Here is a 19,693-nt window from a genome sequence, read left to right as displayed (position 1 = left end):
TCCTTTAAAATTCCCTTGGGAATACTATCACTAATAAACTAGCGAACTTCCTAAAGGTTCATTTTTCCTAGACATACGAGAAAAATGCTACTAAATGGACTCTCTTGGCCCCACTGAGTTCTTCCTCTGGATCTTCTCCCACTGTTGGAATGTGATGACACTAGTGCTTCTAGACAGGCATCTCTGGTCTTTAAATTTCCTTCTTGCCAGTGGGCTCTTTATTCCCCTGGGATTCTCTTCCCTTCCCTCAGTTCCTTACCTTTTATTCCTGACCTGGATCTCTGTCCTTTATCCATCCTTCCACTTCAATCAATTGTTATCGGTTTTCTGCAACTCTGTGTACCTGCTTTTTCCAGCAAGTCTGATCCTGAGCTGATGCTTTGACTTTTCAGCACCCTTCCTCAAAATGGCATTTCGTTCAGCTATATTTTTCCATTTGAATATAGACCTGACCTTGCCATGTGTTCTACATTTCCTTTGAAAAGGGGTTCAACTGAATCATCATGTACTTTTTAGTGACAAAAGCTACTTTTTTTGCATATATAATGGTGGTATAACATTATATTATTGTAAAAAAAGGCTCGATATATCGTGGGGAACAGCATAGTTGCAGCCATTTCAACAGTCCCTTGTTCCTCCTTAGTCACCAACTATGAAACTGACCTGATAGTCAACCTGGACACACCCGTTCATTAATTATAAAGCATGCTTAATGTGTCAAGATTCAGTATGGTGTAGTCATTAAGTGGCCTCTGATCTGGAGAGTGTGGGTTTGATTCCACACTTCCCCACCTGAAGCTAGCTGGGTGAAATGGGCAAGTCTCAGTCTTCTTAGAGCTGTTATCACAGAGTGTCTGTTGTGGGGATCAGAATGGACCGTTGCTTGTAAGCCTTTTTGGAATTTCTTGTGGTAGTGTAATGAGGAATATAAAAGAAGATAAAGAGTTGGTTCTTATATGATGGTTTTGTCTACCAGAGGGTGTCTCAAAGTGACTTAGAGTTGACTTAAAAGTTAGCACTAAGACCTTGAATCAAACTTTGTAATCAAGTGGAAGACAATGTAGTTGCTGCAGTACTGGTCTTAGGTGTGTCTTTACGTATGTAAGGCACCATGGAACTTGTTGTAGTGGTTAGGAGCTTGGTGTAGTAGTTAGGAGTGAAGACTTCTAATCTGGCTAGCCAGGTTCGATTCTGCACTCTCCCACATGCAGCCAGCTGGGTGACCTTGCTCTCACCACAGCACTGATAAAGGTGTTCTGATTGAGCAGTGATAACAGGGCTCTCTCCGCCTCACCCACCTCACATGGTGTCTGTTGTGGGGAGAGGAAAGGGAAGGTGACTATAAGCCACTTTGAGACTCCTTCGGGTAGAAAAAAGCAGCATATAAGAACCAAGTTTTCTTTTTCTTCTACATGAGGATTTGTGCAGCAGCATTATGGACCACTTGTAATTTCTAGATTACCAACAAGAATTGGCAGTTGTAGAGAAAGTTACAAGAACCCAATTTAGAGGTCAATGTCATATGGATCACTGTGTCTTGGTGCTCCAGTGTCAGAAACAGCACAAGTAGCTTAGCTCGGTAAAGATGGACTCATGTTAACTTTTATTAAATCCATAGGTTATAAAAAAAGAAAAAAGAATAGGGTCTGGTCTTGTTAAAAACAATTTACTGCAGGAACATTCAGAAGTATCAAAACAATCAAATAAAAAAGGGAGTATCCTTTAAAAAATCTGAGGAAAGATTCAGAGAACTTGTGACGTCAACATCTGGCAAGATAAAACAAAATGTTACAAAGATTTGTCAGACTTCAGATCCCATTACGAGAAGAAAGACACATACCAAAATTCGACATGAGTATATTTCCTTCTCAAGCTTCTCAAACTGACCAATAGAATAGTTATTTCTCCTTTCCCTGGTCTGGGCCATCAGTTTCACTAAAAAGGATATTCACAGATCTCACAGAGAAATGTTTCAAAAGTGATAAAGGAGACTTTTTAGTGGGCCTTATTTCTTTATATCCTTAGTAGTTTCAGTAGCCACAGAAAATAATTTTTCAGGCCAGTTAGTTGGTATAGCCTTTTAGGAGAGGACGGAATGTTTTTCCTACTACAATAGTAAGCCAATCACCCTTGTTTGGCTATTCTTTCCAGTTTCTAGGCAGAAGAATGAGGTTGTAAAACCAGCAATAGGGTTATCATAGCTGGCGAAGTTAAAGGAGAGATGCTACTCTGAACATGTTGGAAATGAAGGGTTGTTTTTTTCCTTTTCAAAATTAAATCTTTCAAAATTAAATTATAGTCTTGAGACCATGTTGACTAAATTACTAGAAAAAAGGAGGGAATGAGGGAGCAGTAATTACTCATATTGTACAAAAAAAACAACATTTATATAAGGGATCCAGAAAAGAAAAGACAGCGTGCCAATTTTTGGACAAGTTTAGAATTTCTCTACTCACCTAGATCAGCAAAGAATAATGAAAAAGACACTTTCACCCTGAGAATATTTCATGTCACAGAAACAGCATTCTTTTAAGAGTGTTGACTTATTCTTTACAGTAATATTCATAAAGCCCAGAATTTGGAATTTAGAAGAACAGGGCTGATACCCTCACATGACCCTAATTATCTGTTCGCGAATGTTCATCTCTGGCCTCAGCAAAATGATGTAGCATTTTGGGAAAAAGATGCAACACAGTAAGCCAGCACCAGAGGTTAGGATGGAGAAGATCTCCACAGCCACCATGAACTTTCCTTTAGAACTCAAATAACTTGGAATAAAGGAAAACCAAACACTGCAAAAGACCAGCATACTGAAAGTGATGAATTTGGCTTCATTGAAACTGCCAGGTAACTTCCTGGCAAGAAATGCTACCGTGAAGCTGACACTGGCCAGAAAGCCCAGATAGCCAAGGACAGAGTAAAACATGGTAGAAGAACCTTCACTACATTCCAGGATGATTCTCTTGGGTTGTGAATGCATATCCATTTGTGGGAAGGGAGGGGAAATACAGAGCCAAAGAATACAAATCACTGCTTGAATTAAGAATCCAGAAAGGACAATGGAATGGGCCAATTTTTTACCCACCCATCTCCTCATGTGGGACCCTGGTTTGGTAGCCATGAAGGCCAGGACCACAGTGATGGTTTTGGCTAGGATAGTAGAAAGAGCCACACAGAAGATGAGACCAAATGTTGTCTGGCGCAGAAGGCAAGTCACCTTCCCTGGTTCTCCAATAAACAGCAAGGAGCTTAGGAAGCAAAGTAGGATGGACAGGAGGAGAATGTAGGTGAGGCTCCGGTTGTTGGCTTTGACAATGGGAGTGTTCTTGTATTTCATGAAAGTTCCAAGCACCAAAGCTGTGAGCAGAGAGAAAATAACAGCCAAGACAACTAAGGTGATCCCTAAAGCCTCTTTGCACGAAAGGTAGGTTGGGATCTTAGGTAGGCATTCATGATGGCCATCACTGGCATAGTGATCATCTGGACATTTGACACAGGCATCCATGTCTGAAAAAATTTTTAAAAGCTGTTTCAGTATTTCAAAGCTGTGACCAATATCTAAGAGACAAGAGAAATGAGCTAGATATTTTTGCTTTTCCTTTCCTCCTCTTTCTTTAGGTCCTCCTTACTACATAAATGTTAATGGTTTGAAATAAAGGTGTAGCTGATCATTTTTGTGGTTGTCAAGGTAGACAGCCTGACACACGCTCTATGTAAAGTAGAGAAAAACTATATTTGTTCTGAGATCTGGTGGCTTTAGATGTATGACTTTCTGTATGTTCAAATACAGGAAAGTATAGAGAACACTGTATCATACAGTGAAGGTTTTTTTTATCTTGTCCTTTTTACCAGAATCAGGGAAGTTAGAGTGTTTAATTCAATGTCATGGAAAGCTGCATTTCCTTATCTCCAAATTGCAGAACAACAGAGCTTCTCCGGAATATTTCACAAAAGGCCTCTTACCCTTCTGCCCAGAGACTAACCCTTCTGGACAGGGAGTACAATTGTAGCAGCAAAATAGCCTTCCCTCCATCTTTGTCTTGCTGTAGCCAGGCTGACATGGGTCATTGCAGACAGAAATGGGAAGCACCTGCCCTTAAATTGAAAATGAAGTTAGTTCAAAGTTATTGGCTTTTGATAATAGATGGTTTTCCATAATTCTTTTTTTTGGGGTGGGGAGATAAATGACATCAGAGAAAACAAAGTAGAACTTTGTACAAAGCAGGAGGGTCTCTGTGTCACCATTGATTTCTGATTTATCAAGCATGAGGTGGCATATATGTTGTTAACTAGTATAAATAGCTAAGAGTTGGTAATGATCGAAATGGTATACTTGGATCATGACATAAACAGTTGATATATAATGAACAGATACAAAACATGTAATCCTATCCTTGATATTGGTTGTTTAAATGTTGCTTTGTTTGCACAGTAGGGCTTGGCTTGATGACAAAAGAAGGTTTTGAATAGATAAAAGAAACACTGGTCTCCTTCACTCACCTGGTTAAAGCTTTTATGCCACACAATTTTATCTTCTACCAGAGTCAGCTCTTTGCCTGAAGGAGCCTGCGGATCCAGTTGTCCCACTTTCACTCTAGAAAATGACCTATTTGACAAGGTGACCCAATTGGTAACATCAAAAACAGAAACTAATTCTCTATCTTGATCAAACTGTATGGTTTCTCCGACACTATTGTTGAAGTAGATTCTCCTTAAAAAGTTGTGTAACTAGGTTGAATAAGAATACAAAACAAAACAAAAATCGTTAAAAAGGTGAAAAATGTGGATCCAGTTTAAGAAAATTTTAATTCTTGAAAATTTGCTATCTTGCTTCAAACAATTCAAACATATAAACATCTATAATCTTGGTGGCAGGAAGGAATGTGCGAAGTCGAAGGGAAATTAGAAGAATTCCAGGTTGAATAATTGCTGTACCTGCCATGGCTGTATATTCAGATCATCTAGCCGCCCACTTTCATGTGTGTGGATATCGTGCAAAGCATGGGCCACAGCATGGACAGCGTTGTAGACATTATAGCTGCGGCCAGTCATCTGCATTTCAAACAAAGGGGTAGGAAGGCTCTCCAGTTTCTCCTCCCCACTGCAGGTTTTCTTCATATCCTCTTGCTCATCTGTCAATGAGCAGCTGAAGGCTTGCTCCCAAAAATTCTGAATGAAACCATCTCCTCCAGCCCAGGAAGGTCTTATGGTCTGCAGGAATTCTTGGAATCCAGGAGGCTGATTAGAATGAACAGTAAAGGATAAGGAACCATGGAGGGTGTCGGTATCTGTAACCCTATAGACAGAGAATGACTCAAAGTCCCAGTGTGATGTAACAATCCACACTTTACTCAGAGGGGGCAATGAAGTGAATGAAGCTAAATAAAATGAGATCCTTAGAACTATCATGGTTGGAGTTTCTCCATGCACAAAGAATACATTGGTTTTTCTGTCCATAAGAACTGGGTACAACTCAGCTTGATTTACAATCAGCTCTGCCAGATCGTTTAGGTAAGTCATCATGGGTAATTTGTATGTGAATGCAAAACAAATGTTGTTCTCAGACAGGAGAGGTACTATTCTCTGCAAAAACTGGTTTCCATTGTCATCATCCATAGCCAGGAGCCCAATCCATGTCCACCTAAAATGTTGAAGTAACTGTACAGCTCCCCTGTACTGATAGGTGTCATCAGGCACCATCTGATAGATGGATAGAAATCGTTGTTTGTCAGCCTTTGCAAGGGAAAATGGTCCATGAGTGATCTGAGGAAACATGTCATATGAATGAAATCAGAACATTCAATATTTAGCTAGAAAATTGATGCCTATGACCACTTCATGTTTATAGCTTACCTGAGGAGTCTTGTAGATGTTGAGGATTGAGGCCATATGAGCAGAGGTGTCAGACAAAAGCCCTCCTACGACAGCTATGACTTTCTGCTGGTTATCACAGCTGAAGTTAGGGACCAGCTTCTGCTGGGCAGAAAGTAAGCTGAGGGTGGCCTTAAAAGTCATCCTTCCCAGGCTGTAACTGTTGAGGATGTAGAGCCCTAGACTGATATTTGGAAAGACTTTGGGATTTTCATTCACCTCTTTTACACCAAAAGCCAAGGCCAAAATGTGCTGGTAATTTTTAGTGATTGAACTGCAAAAAAGGAGTTTCGAAAATAAATCAAATTTTCATTCACAGTATTCATCGTCTCAAATGAACTTCTAGTTTATGAAAGAGTTTCTTTAGCCACAACAGAGTGTGGTTATTTTAGTAGGCTAGAGTACACACTTAACTCCAAATTCCTGTTTAAAACAATGTGAATAATATTTATGTTCTTCATTTTCGTACCTCTTTCTGCTCACCTCTGGTTGCTAGAGTCAACTAACACAAATCTTGATATTGAGTGAAATGCCATTTTCCCAATAAAAATATTATCTATTGTTGCTCATGCTTTGCATGACTAATTTGCTCTCCCCATACTAGTCATAAAGAGAAAATGAAATAGCCAACATATTGTAGAGGTTAATGTCCTGAACTCAAATCTGGGAGAATCCAATATGACTTCTCACTTTACCAGGAATGCTACTATGACTGTTTATGCACTGGGAACTTGAATGCCCCAGCTCCCCTGCAGGAGCAGAAATTGGGGGTGGATGAGATGTACCAGGCCAAATGCTCCCCCATGTGGGTACAGGAAGAGTTGGGGCAACCTGCCATGACTAAAACTCCAGCCTGCAGCCCAGCATGAAACCCCCAGTGCATAAACGGTCTATGTGACTTCGGTCACTCAGATATTAAAAGCCTAATCTACCTCTCAAAGTTGTGGTGAGGAGAAAAAGGAAAAAAACAACATTGGAAGCCACTTTGAATTCCCACTAGGCAGAAACCTGAAGTATCCTTGAAGCAAATAAAACAATGAAAACTCAGGCTGTGGTTACTAACTGAAAGTAAATCAAAATCTTTACCCAGGTTCATCAAGTACCATACGTGCTGGATGTTCTAGGAAAGATGGCGGGTTATTGAAGTAAGTAACTTGAGTGGCGATCCCACCAATAAGAATGTCGCCTGGCTGATAGAAGTTGTGAGGAATAGGAAAGGGATCATCATATATGGAGCAATTAATGGAAGACATTGGACACACTATACGACACGGTAGCACCAGCAGAAGCATCAGTAGCAGCAGCATTTCAATGACAATTCCTTTCCAGCTGCAGACAACTACTTTCCCATCCACCAAATTGTATCACTTCAGATTTGCTACATTATTCCTCATGTGAATACGTTGAAGGCTGAAGACGTTGTTGGTTCTTTGGATTAACACCTGTTAGAGAAGGAAATGTCTTCCTGCTGCTCCTGTACTAGAATTCATAATTGTTATTCATATTATAATACTGTATTGATGGACCAACTAGATCAATATGCAAAAAGTATACAAAAGGATATTTAAACATTTCTGGTAATTTAAGATTCAAGGGAAAATACGTTCTATCAAATCAGAGGGCATTTGATAAACGTCATTCTGAAATCTAAGGCATAACTAAATTGCTTAGTACAGCATCTTTATTATGTTGGGTATGGCTTTTTGGGAACAGATATTTCATTGTTGAGATTTTCTTTAGACTAAAACAACCAACAGAAATAATGGAGTAATTAGTTGAAGAGACTAATAAGGTACAGTATTATGCATAGAATTCCAGGTATCAGGGAAGAAAACTCACAGATAGATTAGTTCAGCAGTGTAATTGGCTGCCTAAAGTGGCGGTGTGCTCCCCATCAATGGAGATCTTTAAGCAGAGGTTGGACTGAGATTTATCATGAATAGTTGAGGTTGACCCTGCATTGAGCAGGGGGTTGGACTAGATGGCCTTTATCACCCTTTCCAACTCCATGTTTCCATAAAAGTACATTCTATAAAAGTAACAATATAGCAGGGTAGGAGTTGAAAGAAAACTACCATAAAAGAGAATAGGAGAAGAGAATACAATTGATGATCAGAGCCCTGTTTAATTCTCATGCAGTTCTAATGAAAAAGTCACCATCTTAAAAGAAGTTCTTGTTATTTATCGTGTCAGTGACTTCAGGAAATCTATTGGAAACTAGGAAGAAAACAATCATTTGGGCAATTTGGGTGAAGATAATTATAACCCATTTGGGACTGCTTCTGGGACCCCCCCTTGCCACTCTGCAAAGTAAATATGTAGACAGGATAATTTCTTGTCTCCAGAGTCCAACAGGCAAACTTTTACTTTCTTATTGCTAAATGGCAATGAACTCTCTCCCTAGACAGTACAGATTCAGGCCAAATAGGGACCTACATGAATGATTTCATCCACCTAAAATACAGTCCTGTTTGTCAGTCTTTGTTGACCTTTCCTTGTGACCTTTACTTTACTTTTTGATTTTGTTTGTGGATGTCAGAAACCACACTGTTTTCAACTGGGAGTAACTAGACACAGTTACCTTCTCCTAAAATACTAGGCCTAAGATATATGAGTTGAAACTAATGATTTAATTTTTCCTCAAATCAGTCTCTGTTTCAAACGTATCACATATCTGCATGTAATGCTATGCATGTCAGAGGTTTCTGACATTTTTCATTCTGCCACTACCTTGGGAATATTGACTCATGATGGTGTGTGTGCAGCTACAAATTAGTTTAGATGGATGGCAGAGACAGTCACAAAATATCAGGTAGGACAGTGTAGTCCCTACTCCTTTAAGGTTCCCTGGGGAATAATATCACTAATAAATTACTGAAATTACTACAGGTTCATTATTCCTGGACATTCTAGAAAAATGCTACAAAATGGGCTCTCTTGGTCCCACTATCTGAATCTGATTTCTTCCTCTGGATCTTCTCCCACCCTTGGTATGTGATGACACTAATGCTTCTAGATAGGCATCACTGTTTCCTTCTTGCCAGCAGCTTTTTCTTCACCTGGGATCCTGTTCCCTTCTCTTACTTCCTTACATTTTATTACTGACCTGAATCTGTGGCCTTTCTCCATCCTTCCTCTTCACTCAACTTTTATATATTTACTGCCACTCAGTATTGCTGTTCTTTCCAGCGAGTTTAATCCTGAGCTGATGTTTTGAGTTTTCAGCACCGTTCCTCAAAAGGGCATTTGTTTCAAGGATTATTTCCCTTGAATTTGGTCCTGAACTTCCCCATGTGTTCCTTTGAAAAGGGGTTGTTCAACTGCATCATCATGTACTTCATCTGATACAGGTGACAACTTAGTTGGCTAAGTTTTTGTGCCTCTACCTTAAAAGATCCGATGCTCTAAAGTAGCATAATTTTAAGTTCTATTTTATGATCTGTTTTCAATTGTATTATATTAAATGGCCATATCCTTTTGGTCTTTTATGTATTACCTTCATATAACTTGGTATGAATGACTGTAATAAAGTTTGAACAATGAGCATCTGATACAGAAGCTCCTTTTTTAAATATATAATCGTGGTATAAAATTATATGATTGTAAGGCTGGATGTATCGTCCAGAGGAGCATAGTTGCAGCCAATTCAACTCCCTTGTTCCTTCTTAGTCACCAACAATGAAATTGGCCTATGATACTCTACCTGGACATACAGATTCATTAATAAGGAAACTTGTTTAATGTGTCAAAATTTACAATGATATAGTGGTTAACAGCAAGGGCCTCTGATCTGGAGAGTGTGAGTTTGATTCCACACTTCCCACTTGAAGCTAGCTGGGTGATATGGGCTAATCACAGTTCTATTAGAACTGTTCTCACAGAGCAGTTTTTACAGAGTGTTTGTTGTTTTGATTGGAAGGGACAGTTGCTTGTAAACTGATTTGTGATTTCTTCAGGTAGTGAAACGAGAGTTATAAAAGAAGAATAAGGAAAAAAACAGTTGGATCTTATATGCTGCTTTTCTCTACCAGAAGTTGCCTCAAGGTGGATTCCCACTGACTTAAAATTAGAACTAAGACCTCAAACCAAACCTGGTACTCAACTGGAGGCCAATGTAGCTGCTGCAGATCTTCTGTGTGCTCTCCACGGTGTCCACGTGAGGATTCATGTAGCAGCATTTTGTACCACTGACAAGAATTGGCCCTTGTAGAGAAAGTTACAAGAACCCAATTTAGAGGTCAATGTCATATGGATCACCGTGTCTTGGTGCTCCAGTGTCAGAAACAGCACTAGTAGCTTAGCTCGGTAAAGATGGAATCATGTTAACTTTTATTAAAATCTATAGGTTTTTAAAAACTTTTATTAAAATCCATAGGTTTATTAAAATCTATAGGTTATAAAAAAAGAAAAAAGAATAGGGTCTTGTTAAAAACAATTTACTGCAGGAACATTCAGAAGTATCAAAACAATCAAATCAAAAAGGGAGTATCCTTTAAAAAATCTGAGGTAAGATTCAGAGAACTTGTGACGTCAACATCTGGCAAGATAAAACAAAATGTTACAAAGATTTGTCAGACTTCAGATCTCATTACAAGAAGAAAGAAACAAGAAAATTTGACATGAATATATTTCAATTCACAGCTCTGACAAAAGGCATAACACATGAATTACCTGAAAATGTTCTGACCTGGAAAGCTTCCCAAACTGACCAATAGAATAGTTATTTCTCCTTTCCCTGTTCTGGGCCATCAGTTTCACTAAAAAGGATAATCACAGATCTCACAGAGAAATGTTTCATAGGTGATAAAGGAGACTTTTTAGTGGGCCTTATTTCTTTATATCCTTAGTAGTTTCAGTAGTCACAGAAAATATTTCTCAGGCCAGTTAGTTGGTATAGCCTTTTAGGAGATGACGAAATGTTTTTCCTACTTCAATAGTGAGCCAATCACCCTTCTTTTGCAGTAGTGAGCCAATCATCCTACTACAATAGTGAGCCAGTTTCTTCTTTCCAGTTTCTATGCAGAAGAATGAGGTTGTAAAACCAGCAATAGAGTTATCATAGCTGGAGAGGTTAAAGGAGAGATGCTACTCTGAACATGTTGGAAATTAAGAGTTGTTTTTTTCTTTTTCAAAATTAAATCTTTCAAAATTAAATCTTTCAAAATTAAATTATAGTCGTGAGACCGTGTTGACTAAATTACTAGAAAAAAAGCAGTCAGACGGAGGGAATGAGGGAGCAGTAATTACTCATATTGTACAAATAAAAATTTATATAAGGGATCCAGAAAAGAAAAGACAGCGTGCCAATTTTTGGACAAGTTTAGAATTTTCTACTCATCTAGATCAGCAAAGAAGAATGACAAGACTCTTTCGCCCTGAGAATATTTCATGTCAAAGAAACAGCATTCTTTTAAGAGTGTTGACTTATTCTTTACAGTAATATTCATAAAGCCCAGAATTTGGAATTTAGAAGAACTGGGCTGATACCCTCACATGACCTTAATTATCTGCTCACGAACATTCATCTCTGGCCTCAGCAAAATGATGTAGCATTTTGGGAAAAAGATGCAACCCAATAAGCCAGCACCAGAGGACAAGATGGAGAAGATCTCCACGGCCACCATGAATTTGCCTTTAGAGCTCAAATAGCTTGGAATAAAGGAAAACCAAACACTGCAAAAGACCAACATACTGAAAGTGATGAACTTGGCTTCATTGAAACTGCCAGGTAACTTCCTGGCAATAAAAGCCACTGTGAAGCTGACACTGGCCAGAAAGCCCAGATAGCCAAGGACAGAGTAAAACATGGTAGAAGAACCTTCATTACATTCCATGATGATTCTCTTGGGTTGTGAATGCATATCCATTTGTGGGAAGGGAGGGGAAATACAGACCCAAAGAATACAAATCACTGCTTGAATTAAGGATCCAGAAAGGACAATGGAATGGGCCAATTTTTTACCCACCCATCTCCTCATGTGGGACCCTGGTTTGGTAGCCATAAAGGCCAGGACCACAGTGATGGTTTTGGCTAGGATAGTAGACAGAGCCACACAGAAGATGAGACCAAATGTTGTCTGGCGCAGAAGGCAAGTCACCTCTCCTGGTTCTCCAATAAACAGCAAGGAGCTGAGGAAGCAGAGGAGGAGGGACAGGAGGAGAATGTAGGTCAGGCTTCGGTTGTTGGCTTTGACAATGGGAGTGTTCTTGTATTTCATGAAAGTTCCAAGCACCAAAGCTGTGAGCAAAGAGAAAATTACAGCCAAGATAATTAAGGTGATCCCTAAAGCCTCTTTGCACGAAAGGTAGGTTGGGATATTAGGTAGGCATTCATGATGGCCATCACTGGCATAGTGATCATCTGGACATTTGACACAGGCATCCATGTCTGAAAAAATAAAAAAAATCTGTTTCAGTATTTCAAAGCTGTGACCAGTATCTAAGAGACAAGAGAAATGACCTAGATATTTTTGCTTTAGCTTTCCTCCGCTTTCTTTAGGTCCTCCTTACTACATAAATGTTAATGGTTTGAAATAAAGTTGTAGCTGATCCTTTGGTGGCTGTCCAGTTAGACAGACTGACACATGCTCTATGTAAAGCTATTATATATGCTATTAAAGGCATGTGGTTGTTGTTGTAAAGCAGAAAAAACCTATATTTGTTCTGAGATCTGAGCGCTTTAGAGGTCTGATTTTCTGTATGTTCAAATACAGGAAAGTATCGAGAACACTATATCATACACTGAAGGTTTTTTTCCTTATCCTTATTACCAGAATAAGGGAACTTGGAGTGTTTAATTCAATGTCATGGAAAGCTGCATTTCCTTATCTCCAAATTGCAGAACAACAGAGCATCTCCAGAATATTTCATAAAAGGCCTCTTACCCTTCTGCCCAGAGATTAACCCTTCTGGACAGGGAGTACAATCGTAGCAGCAAAATAGCCTTCCCTCCATCTTTGTCTTGCTGTAGCCTGGCTGACATGGGTCATTGCAGACAGAAATGGGAAGCACCTGCCCTTAAATTGAATATGAAGTTAGTTCCAAGTTATTGGCTTTTGATAATAGATGGTTTTCCATAATTCTTTTTATGGGGTGGGGAGATAAATGACATCAGAGAAAACAAATAGAACTTTGTATAAAGCTGGAGGTTCTCTGTGCTGTCACCATTGATTTCTGCTGTCACCATTGATCTCTGATTTATCAAGCATGAGGTGGCAGATATGTCGTTAAGATAGCTAAGAGTTAGTAATGATTGAAATCGTGTACTTGGATCATGACATAGAAAGTTGATATATAATGAACAGATACAAAACATGTAATCCTATCCTTGATATTGGTTATTTAAATGTTGCTTTGTTTGCACAGTAGGGCTTGGCTTGCTGACAAAAGAAGGTTTTGAATAGATAAAAGAAACACTGGTCTCCTTCACTCACCTGGTTAAAGCTTTTATGCCACACAATTTTATCTTCTACCAGAGTCAGCTCTTTGCCTGAAGGAGCCTGCGGATCCAGTTGTCCCACTTTCATTCTAGAAAATGACCTATTTGACAAGGTGACCCAATTGGTAACATCAAAAACAGAAACTAATTCTCTATCTTGATCAAACTGTATGGTTTCTCCGACACTATTGTTGAAGTAGATTCTCCTTAAAAAGTTGTGTAACTAGGTTGGAAAAGAATACAAAAGAAAATAAAAAATAGTTAAAAAGATGAAAAATGTGGATCCAGTTTAAGAAAATTTTAATTCTTGAAAATTTGCTATCTGGCTACAAACAATTCAAACATATAAACATCTATAATCCTGGTGGCAGGAAGGAATGTGTTAAGTTGAAGGGAAATTAGAAGAATTCCAGGTTGCATAATTGCTGTACCTGCCATGGCTGTATATTCAGAACATCCAGCCGCACACCTTCAAGCAGTTTTATGCGTTTGGATTCATGTGTGTGGATATTGTGCAAAGCATGAGCCACTGCATGGACAGCATTGTAGACATTATAGCTGCGGCCAGTCATCTGCATTTCAAACAAAGGGCCAGGAAGGCTCTCCAGTTTCTCCTCCCCACTGCAGGCTTTCTTCATATCCTCTTGCTCATGTGTCAATGAACAGATAAATGCTTGCTCCCAAAAGTTCTGAATGAAACCATCTCCTCCATTCCAGGAAGGTCTTATGGTCTGCAGGAATTCTTGGAATCCAGGAGGCTGATTAGAATGGACAGTAAAGGACAGGGCACCATAGAGAGTGTCTGTATCTGTAATCCTGTAGAAAGAGAATGACTCAAAGTCCCAATGTGATGTAACAATCCACACTTTACTCAGTGGAGGCAATGATGTGAATGAAGCTAGATAAAAAAAGATCCTTAGAGCCATCATGGTTGGAGTTTCTCCATGCACAAAGAATACATTGGTTTTTCTGTCCATAAGAACTGGGTACAATTCAGCCTGACTTACAATCAGCTCTGCCAGATTGTTTAGGTAAGTCATCATGGGTAATTTGTATGTGAATGCAGAACAAATGCTATTCTCAGAGAGGAGAGGTACTATTCTCTGCAAAAACTGGTTCCCATTGTCATCATCCATAGCCAAGAGCCCAATCCAAGTCCACCTAAAATGTTGAAGTAACTGTACAGCTCCCTTGTACTGATAGGTGTCATCAGGCACCATCTGATATATGGATAGAAATCGTTGTTTGTCAGCCTTTGCAAGGGAAAATGAGCCATGAGTGATCTGAGGGAACATGTCATATGAATGAAATCAGAACATTCAACGTTTAGCTAGAATTTTCATGCCTATGTACCTTTCACGGTTATAGCTTACCTGAGGAGTCTTGTAGATGTTGAGGACTGAGGCCATATGAGCAGAGGTGTCAGACAAAAGCCCTCCTATGACAGCTATGACTTTCTGCCGGTTATCACAGCTGAAATTAGGGGCCAGCTTCTGCTGGGCAGAAAGTAAGCTGAGGGTGGCCTTAAAAGTCATCCTTCCAAGGCTGTAACTGTTGAGGATGTAGAGCCCCAGACTGATATTTGGTAAGAAGGTGGGATTTTCATTCAGCTCTTTTACAGCAAAGGCCAAGGCCAAAATGTGCTGGTAGTTTTTTGTGATTGACCTGCAAAGAAGAGATTTTGAAAATAAATCAAATTTTCATTCACAGTATTCATCATCCCAAATGATTTTCTAGTTTATGAAAGAGTTTCTTTAGCCGCCACAGAGGGTGGTTATTTTATAGGCTAGAGTACACACTTAACTCCAAATTACTGTTTAAAAGAATGTGAATAATATTTATGTTCTTCATTTTCGTACCTCTTTCTGCTCACCTCTGGTTGCTAGAGTCAACTAAAACAAATGGAAATCATGATATTGAGTGTAATGCCATTTTCCCAATAAAAATATTATCTATTGTTGTTCATGCTTTGCATGACTAATTTGCTCTCCCCATACTAGTCATAAAGAGAAAATGAAATAGCCAACATATTGTAGAGGTTAATGTCCTGAACTCAAATCTGGGAGAATCCAATATGACTTCTCACTTTACCAGGAATGCTTGTTGTTGTTGTTATGTGCGAAGTCGTGTCCGACCCATCGCGACCCCATGGACAATGATCCTCCAGGCCTTCCTGTCCTCTACCATTCCCCGGAGTCCATTTAAGTTTGCACCTACTGCTTCAGTGACTCCATCCAGCCATCTCATTCTCTGTCGTCCCCTTCTTCTTTTGCCCTCGATCGCTCCCAGCATTAGGCTCTTCTCCAGGGAGTCCTTCCTTCTCATGAGGTGGCCAAAGTATTTGAGTTTCATCTTCAGGATCTGGCCTTCTAAAGAGCAGTCAGGGTTAATCTCCTCTAGGACTGACCGGTTTGTTCGCCTTGCAGTCCAAGGGACTCGCAAGAGTCTTCTCCAGCACCAGAGTTCAAAAGCCTCAATTCTTTGACGCTCGGCCTTCCTTATGGTCCAACTTTCGCAGCCATACATTGCAACTGGGAAGACCATAGCCTTGACTAAACGCACTTTTGTTGGCAGGGTGATGTCTCTGCTTTTTAGGATGCTGTCTAGATTTGCCATAGCTTTCCTCCCCAGGAGCAAGCGTCTTTTAATTTCTTTGCTGCAGTCCCCATCTGCAGTGATCTTAGAGCCCAGGAAAATAAAATCTGTCACTATCTCCATTTCTTCCCCATCTATATGCCAGGATTTGAGAGGGCCGGATGCCATGATCTTTGTTTTCTTGATGTTGAGTTTCAAGCCAACCTTTGCACTCTCCTCCTTCACCCGCATCAACAGGCTCTTTAGTTCCTCTTCACTTTCTGCCATTAGAGTGGTATCATCTGCATATCTGAGGTTGTTGATATTTCTCCCTGCAATCTTGATCCCAATTTGTGACTCCTCTAATCCCGCATTTCTCATGATGTGCTCTGCATACAAGTTAAATAGGCAAGGCGACAGTATACAGCCTTGCCGAACTCCTTTCTCAATTTTGAACCAGTTAGTGATTCCATGTTCAGTTCTCACTGTTGCTTCTTGACCTGCATATAAATTTCTCAAGAGACAAATAAGATGCTCTGGTATTCCCATCTCTTTAAGAACTTGCCACAATTTGTTGTGCTCCACACAATCAAAGGCTTTAGCATAGTCAATGAAGCAGAAGTAGACGTTCTTCTGGTACTCCCTAGCTTTCTCCATGATCCAGCGTATGTTGGCAATTTGATCTCTAGTTCCTCTGCCTCTTCGAAATCCTGCCTGTACTTCTGGAAGTTCTCGGTCCACATATTGCTGGAGCCTAGCTTGTAGGATTTTGAGCATAACTTTGCTAGCATGAGAAATTAGTGCAATGGTGCGGTAGTTTGAACATTCTTTGGCATTGCCCTTCTTTGGGATTGGAATGTAAACTGACCTTTTCCAATCCTGTGGCCATTGTTGAGTTTTCCAAATTTGCTGGCATATTGAGTGTAGCACTTTTACTGCATCGTCCTTTAAGATTTTGAATAGTTCAACTGGAATGCTGTCACCACCACTAGCTTTATTGTTGCTCAGACTTCCTAAGGCCCACTTGACTTCACATTCCAGGATGTCTGGCTCCAGGTTAGTAACTACCCCACTGTGGTCATCAGTGATGTTAAGTTCGCTCTTGTATAGTTGTTCTGTATAATTTTGCCACCTTTGTTTAATCTCTTCTGCTTCTGTGAGGTCCCTACCATTTTGGTCCCTTATCATACCCAACTTTGCATGAAACGTTCTCTTCATATCTCCAATTTTCTTGAAAAGATCTCTGGTCCTCCCCATTCTATTGTTTTCTTCTATTTGTTTGCACTGTTCATTTAAGAAGGCATTCTTATCTCTTCTAGCTTTTCTTTGGAATTCTGCATTCAATTGGGTGTATCTTTCTCTTTCTCCCTTGCCTTTCACTTCCCTTCTCTCCTTAGCTATTTGTAAAGCTTCCTCAGACAGCCATTTTGATTTCTTGCATTTCTTTTTCTTTGGGATGGTCTTAGTTGCTACCTCTTGTACAATGTTGCGAACCTCCGTCCACAGTTCTTCAGGCACTCTGTCTATCAGATCTAATTCCTTAAATCTATTTGTCACCTCTACTGTATATTCGTCGGGGATATGATTTAGTTCATACCTGAGTGGCCTAGTGCTTTTCCCTATTTTCTTCAATTTAAGCCTAAATTTTGCAACAAGAAGCTCATGATCTGAACCACAATCAGCTCCTGGTCTTGTTTTTATTGACTGGATAGAACTTTTCCATCTTTGGCTGCAGAGCACATAGTCAATCTGATTTCTGTGTTGACCGTCTGGTGATGTCCATGTGTAGAGTCGTCTCTTGGGTTGTTGGAAAAGAGTGTTTGCTATGACCATTGTATTCTCTTGACAAAATTCTACCAGCCTGTGCCCTGCTTCATTTTGTACTCCAAGGCCAAACTTGCCAGTTATCCCGGTTATCTTTTGGCTTCCTACTTTAGCATTCCAATCTCCCATGATGATAAGCACATCATTTTTTGGCGTTGCTTCTAGAAGGTGTTGTAGGGCTTCATAGAACTGATCAACTTCATCCTCTTCAGCAGCAGTGGTTGGGGCATAGACCTGGATCACTGTGATGTTGAATGGTTTGCCTTGGATTCGAACTGAGATTATTCTGTCATTTTGGGGATTGTATCCCAAGACTGCGTTTCCTGCTCTCTTATTGATTATGAAGGCTACTCCATTTCTTCTGTGAGATTCTTGTCCACAGTAGTATACCTGATGGTCATCTGAATTAAATTCACCCATTCCTGTCCATTTTAGTTCACTGATTCCTAAAATGTCGATGTTCAGTCTTGTCATTTCTTGTTTGACCACGTCCAGCTTGCCTTGATTCATGGATCTGACGTTCCAGGTTCCTATGGAATAAAAATCTTTACAGCATCGGACTGTCTTTTCGCCACCAGTTATTTCCACAACTGAGCGTCCTTTCGGCTTTGGCCCAGCTGCTTCATTCATTCTGGCGCTACTCGTACTAGCCGTCTGCTCATCCCCAGTAGCATATTGGACACCTTCCGACCTGAGGGGCTCATCTTCCAGCGTCATATCGTTATGCCTATTGGAACTGTCCATAGAGTTTTCATGGCAAAGATACTGGAGTGGTTTGCCATTGCCTTCTCCAGTGGATCACCTTTTGTCAGAGCTCTCAGCTATGACCTGTCCGTCTTGGGTGGCCCTGCACGGCATAGCTCATAGCTTCACTGAACTACGCAAGCCCCCTTGCCACAACAAGGCAGCGATCCTTGAAGGGGGACCAGGAATGCTACTATGACTGTTTATGCACTGGGAACTTGAATGCCCCAGCTCCCCTGCAGGAGCAGAAATTGGGGGTGGATGAGATGTACCAGGCCAAATGCTCCCCCATGTGGGTACAGGAAGAGTTGGGGCAACCTGCCATGACTAAAACTCCAGCCTGCAGCCCAGCATGAAACCCCCAGTGCATAAACGGTCTATGTGACTTCAGTCACTCAGATATTAAAAGCCTAATCTACCTCTCAAAGTTGTGGTGAGGAGAAAAAGGAAAAAAACAACATTGGAAACCACTTTGAATTCCCACTAGGCAGAAACCTGAAGTATCCTTGAAGCAAATAAAACAATGAAAACTCAGGCTGTGGTTACTAACTGACTGATGGAACAGAGTGATCAAATTATGTCAAGGAAAGGAAATAAAAATATTTACCCAGGTTCATCAAGTACCATACGTGCTGGATGTTCTAGGAAAGATGGCGGGTTATTGAAGTAAGTAACTTGAGTGGCGATCCCACCAATAAGAATGTCGCCTGGCTGATAAAAGTTGTGAGGAATAGGAAAGGGATCATCATATATGGAGCAATTAATGGAAGACATTGGACACACTATACGACACGGTAGCACCAGCAGCATCGTCAGTAGCAGCAGCATCTCAATGACAATTCCTTTCCAGCTGCAGACAACTGCTTTCCCATCCACCAAACTGTATCACTTCAGTTTTGCTACATTATTCCTCATGTGGCTGAAGACGTTGTTGGTTCTTTGGATTAACACCTGTTAGAGAAGGAAATGTCTTCCTGCTGCTCCTGTACTAGAATTCATAATTGTTATTCGTATTATATTACTGTATTGATGAACCAACTAGAGCAATATACAAAAAGTATACAAAAGGATATTTAAACTTTTCTGGTAATTTAAGATTCAAGGGCAAAGAAATTCTATCAACTCAGAGGATATTTGATAAACGCCATTCTGAAATCTAAGGCATAACTAAAACAAAGTAGAGCATCTTTATTATGTTGGGTTTGGCTTTTTGGGAACAGATATTTCATTGTTGAGATTTTC

At 40.1% G+C, this 19,693-nt stretch overlaps 2 protein-coding genes across 2 annotated transcripts; both read right to left on the bottom strand.

Moving 5' to 3' along the window:
• Positions 1 to 2,608: 2,608 nt before the first annotated feature.
• Positions 2,609 to 7,178, bottom strand: LOC143825169 (vomeronasal type-2 receptor 26-like). Its single transcript, XM_077313196.1, has 6 exons — positions 6,958 to 7,178; positions 5,854 to 6,145; positions 5,578 to 5,763; positions 4,501 to 4,728; positions 3,964 to 4,090; positions 2,609 to 3,507 (listed from the first exon to the last, which is right to left on the bottom strand). The coding sequence occupies exons 1-6, from the start codon at positions 7,176 to 7,178 to the stop codon at positions 2,609 to 2,611; spliced, it is 1,953 nt and encodes a 650-aa protein (XP_077169311.1).
• Positions 7,179 to 9,122: 1,944 nt separating this feature from the next.
• On the bottom strand, positions 9,123 to 19,261 carry LOC143825168 (vomeronasal type-2 receptor 26-like). Its single transcript, XM_077313195.1, has 8 exons — positions 19,059 to 19,261; positions 14,683 to 14,974; positions 14,317 to 14,592; positions 13,305 to 13,532; positions 12,756 to 12,882; positions 11,365 to 12,259; positions 9,963 to 10,074; positions 9,123 to 9,275 (listed from the first exon to the last, which is right to left on the bottom strand). The coding sequence occupies exons 1-8, from the start codon at positions 19,259 to 19,261 to the stop codon at positions 9,123 to 9,125; spliced, it is 2,286 nt and encodes a 761-aa protein (XP_077169310.1).
• Positions 19,262 to 19,693: the final 432 nt, after the last annotated feature.

This window comes from Paroedura picta, chromosome 16 (genome assembly GCF_049243985.1).
Source record: "Paroedura picta isolate Pp20150507F chromosome 16, Ppicta_v3.0, whole genome shotgun sequence".
Taxonomy (NCBI): domain Eukaryota; kingdom Metazoa; phylum Chordata; class Lepidosauria; order Squamata; family Gekkonidae; genus Paroedura; species Paroedura picta.
This window is presented reverse-complemented; position numbering and strand designations above follow the sequence as displayed.

Coding starts and splice junctions, on each gene's coding strand:
- LOC143825169 (XM_077313196.1), bottom strand. CDS start 7,178: ATGCTGCTGCTACTGATGCTTCTGCTGGTGCTACCGTGTCGTATAGTG. Junction 6,146..6,957: donor ATGGTACTTGATGAACCTGG/GTAAAGATTTTG, acceptor CCTTTTTTGCAG/TTCAATCACTAAAAATTACC. Junction 4,729..5,577: donor ACCAGTTTTTGCAGAGAATA/GTACCTCTCCTG, acceptor TATTCAACCTAG/TTACACAACTTTTTAAGGAG.
- LOC143825168 (XM_077313195.1), bottom strand. CDS start 19,261: ATGCTGCTGGTGCTACCGTGTCGTATAGTGTGTCCAATGTCTTCCATT. Junction 14,593..14,682: donor ACATCTACAAGACTCCTCAG/GTAAGCTATAAC, acceptor ATGTTCCCTCAG/ATCACTCATGGCTCATTTTC. Junction 13,533..14,316: donor ACAATCTGGCAGAGCTGATT/GTAAGTCAGGCT, acceptor TTTCCAACCTAG/TTACACAACTTTTTAAGGAG.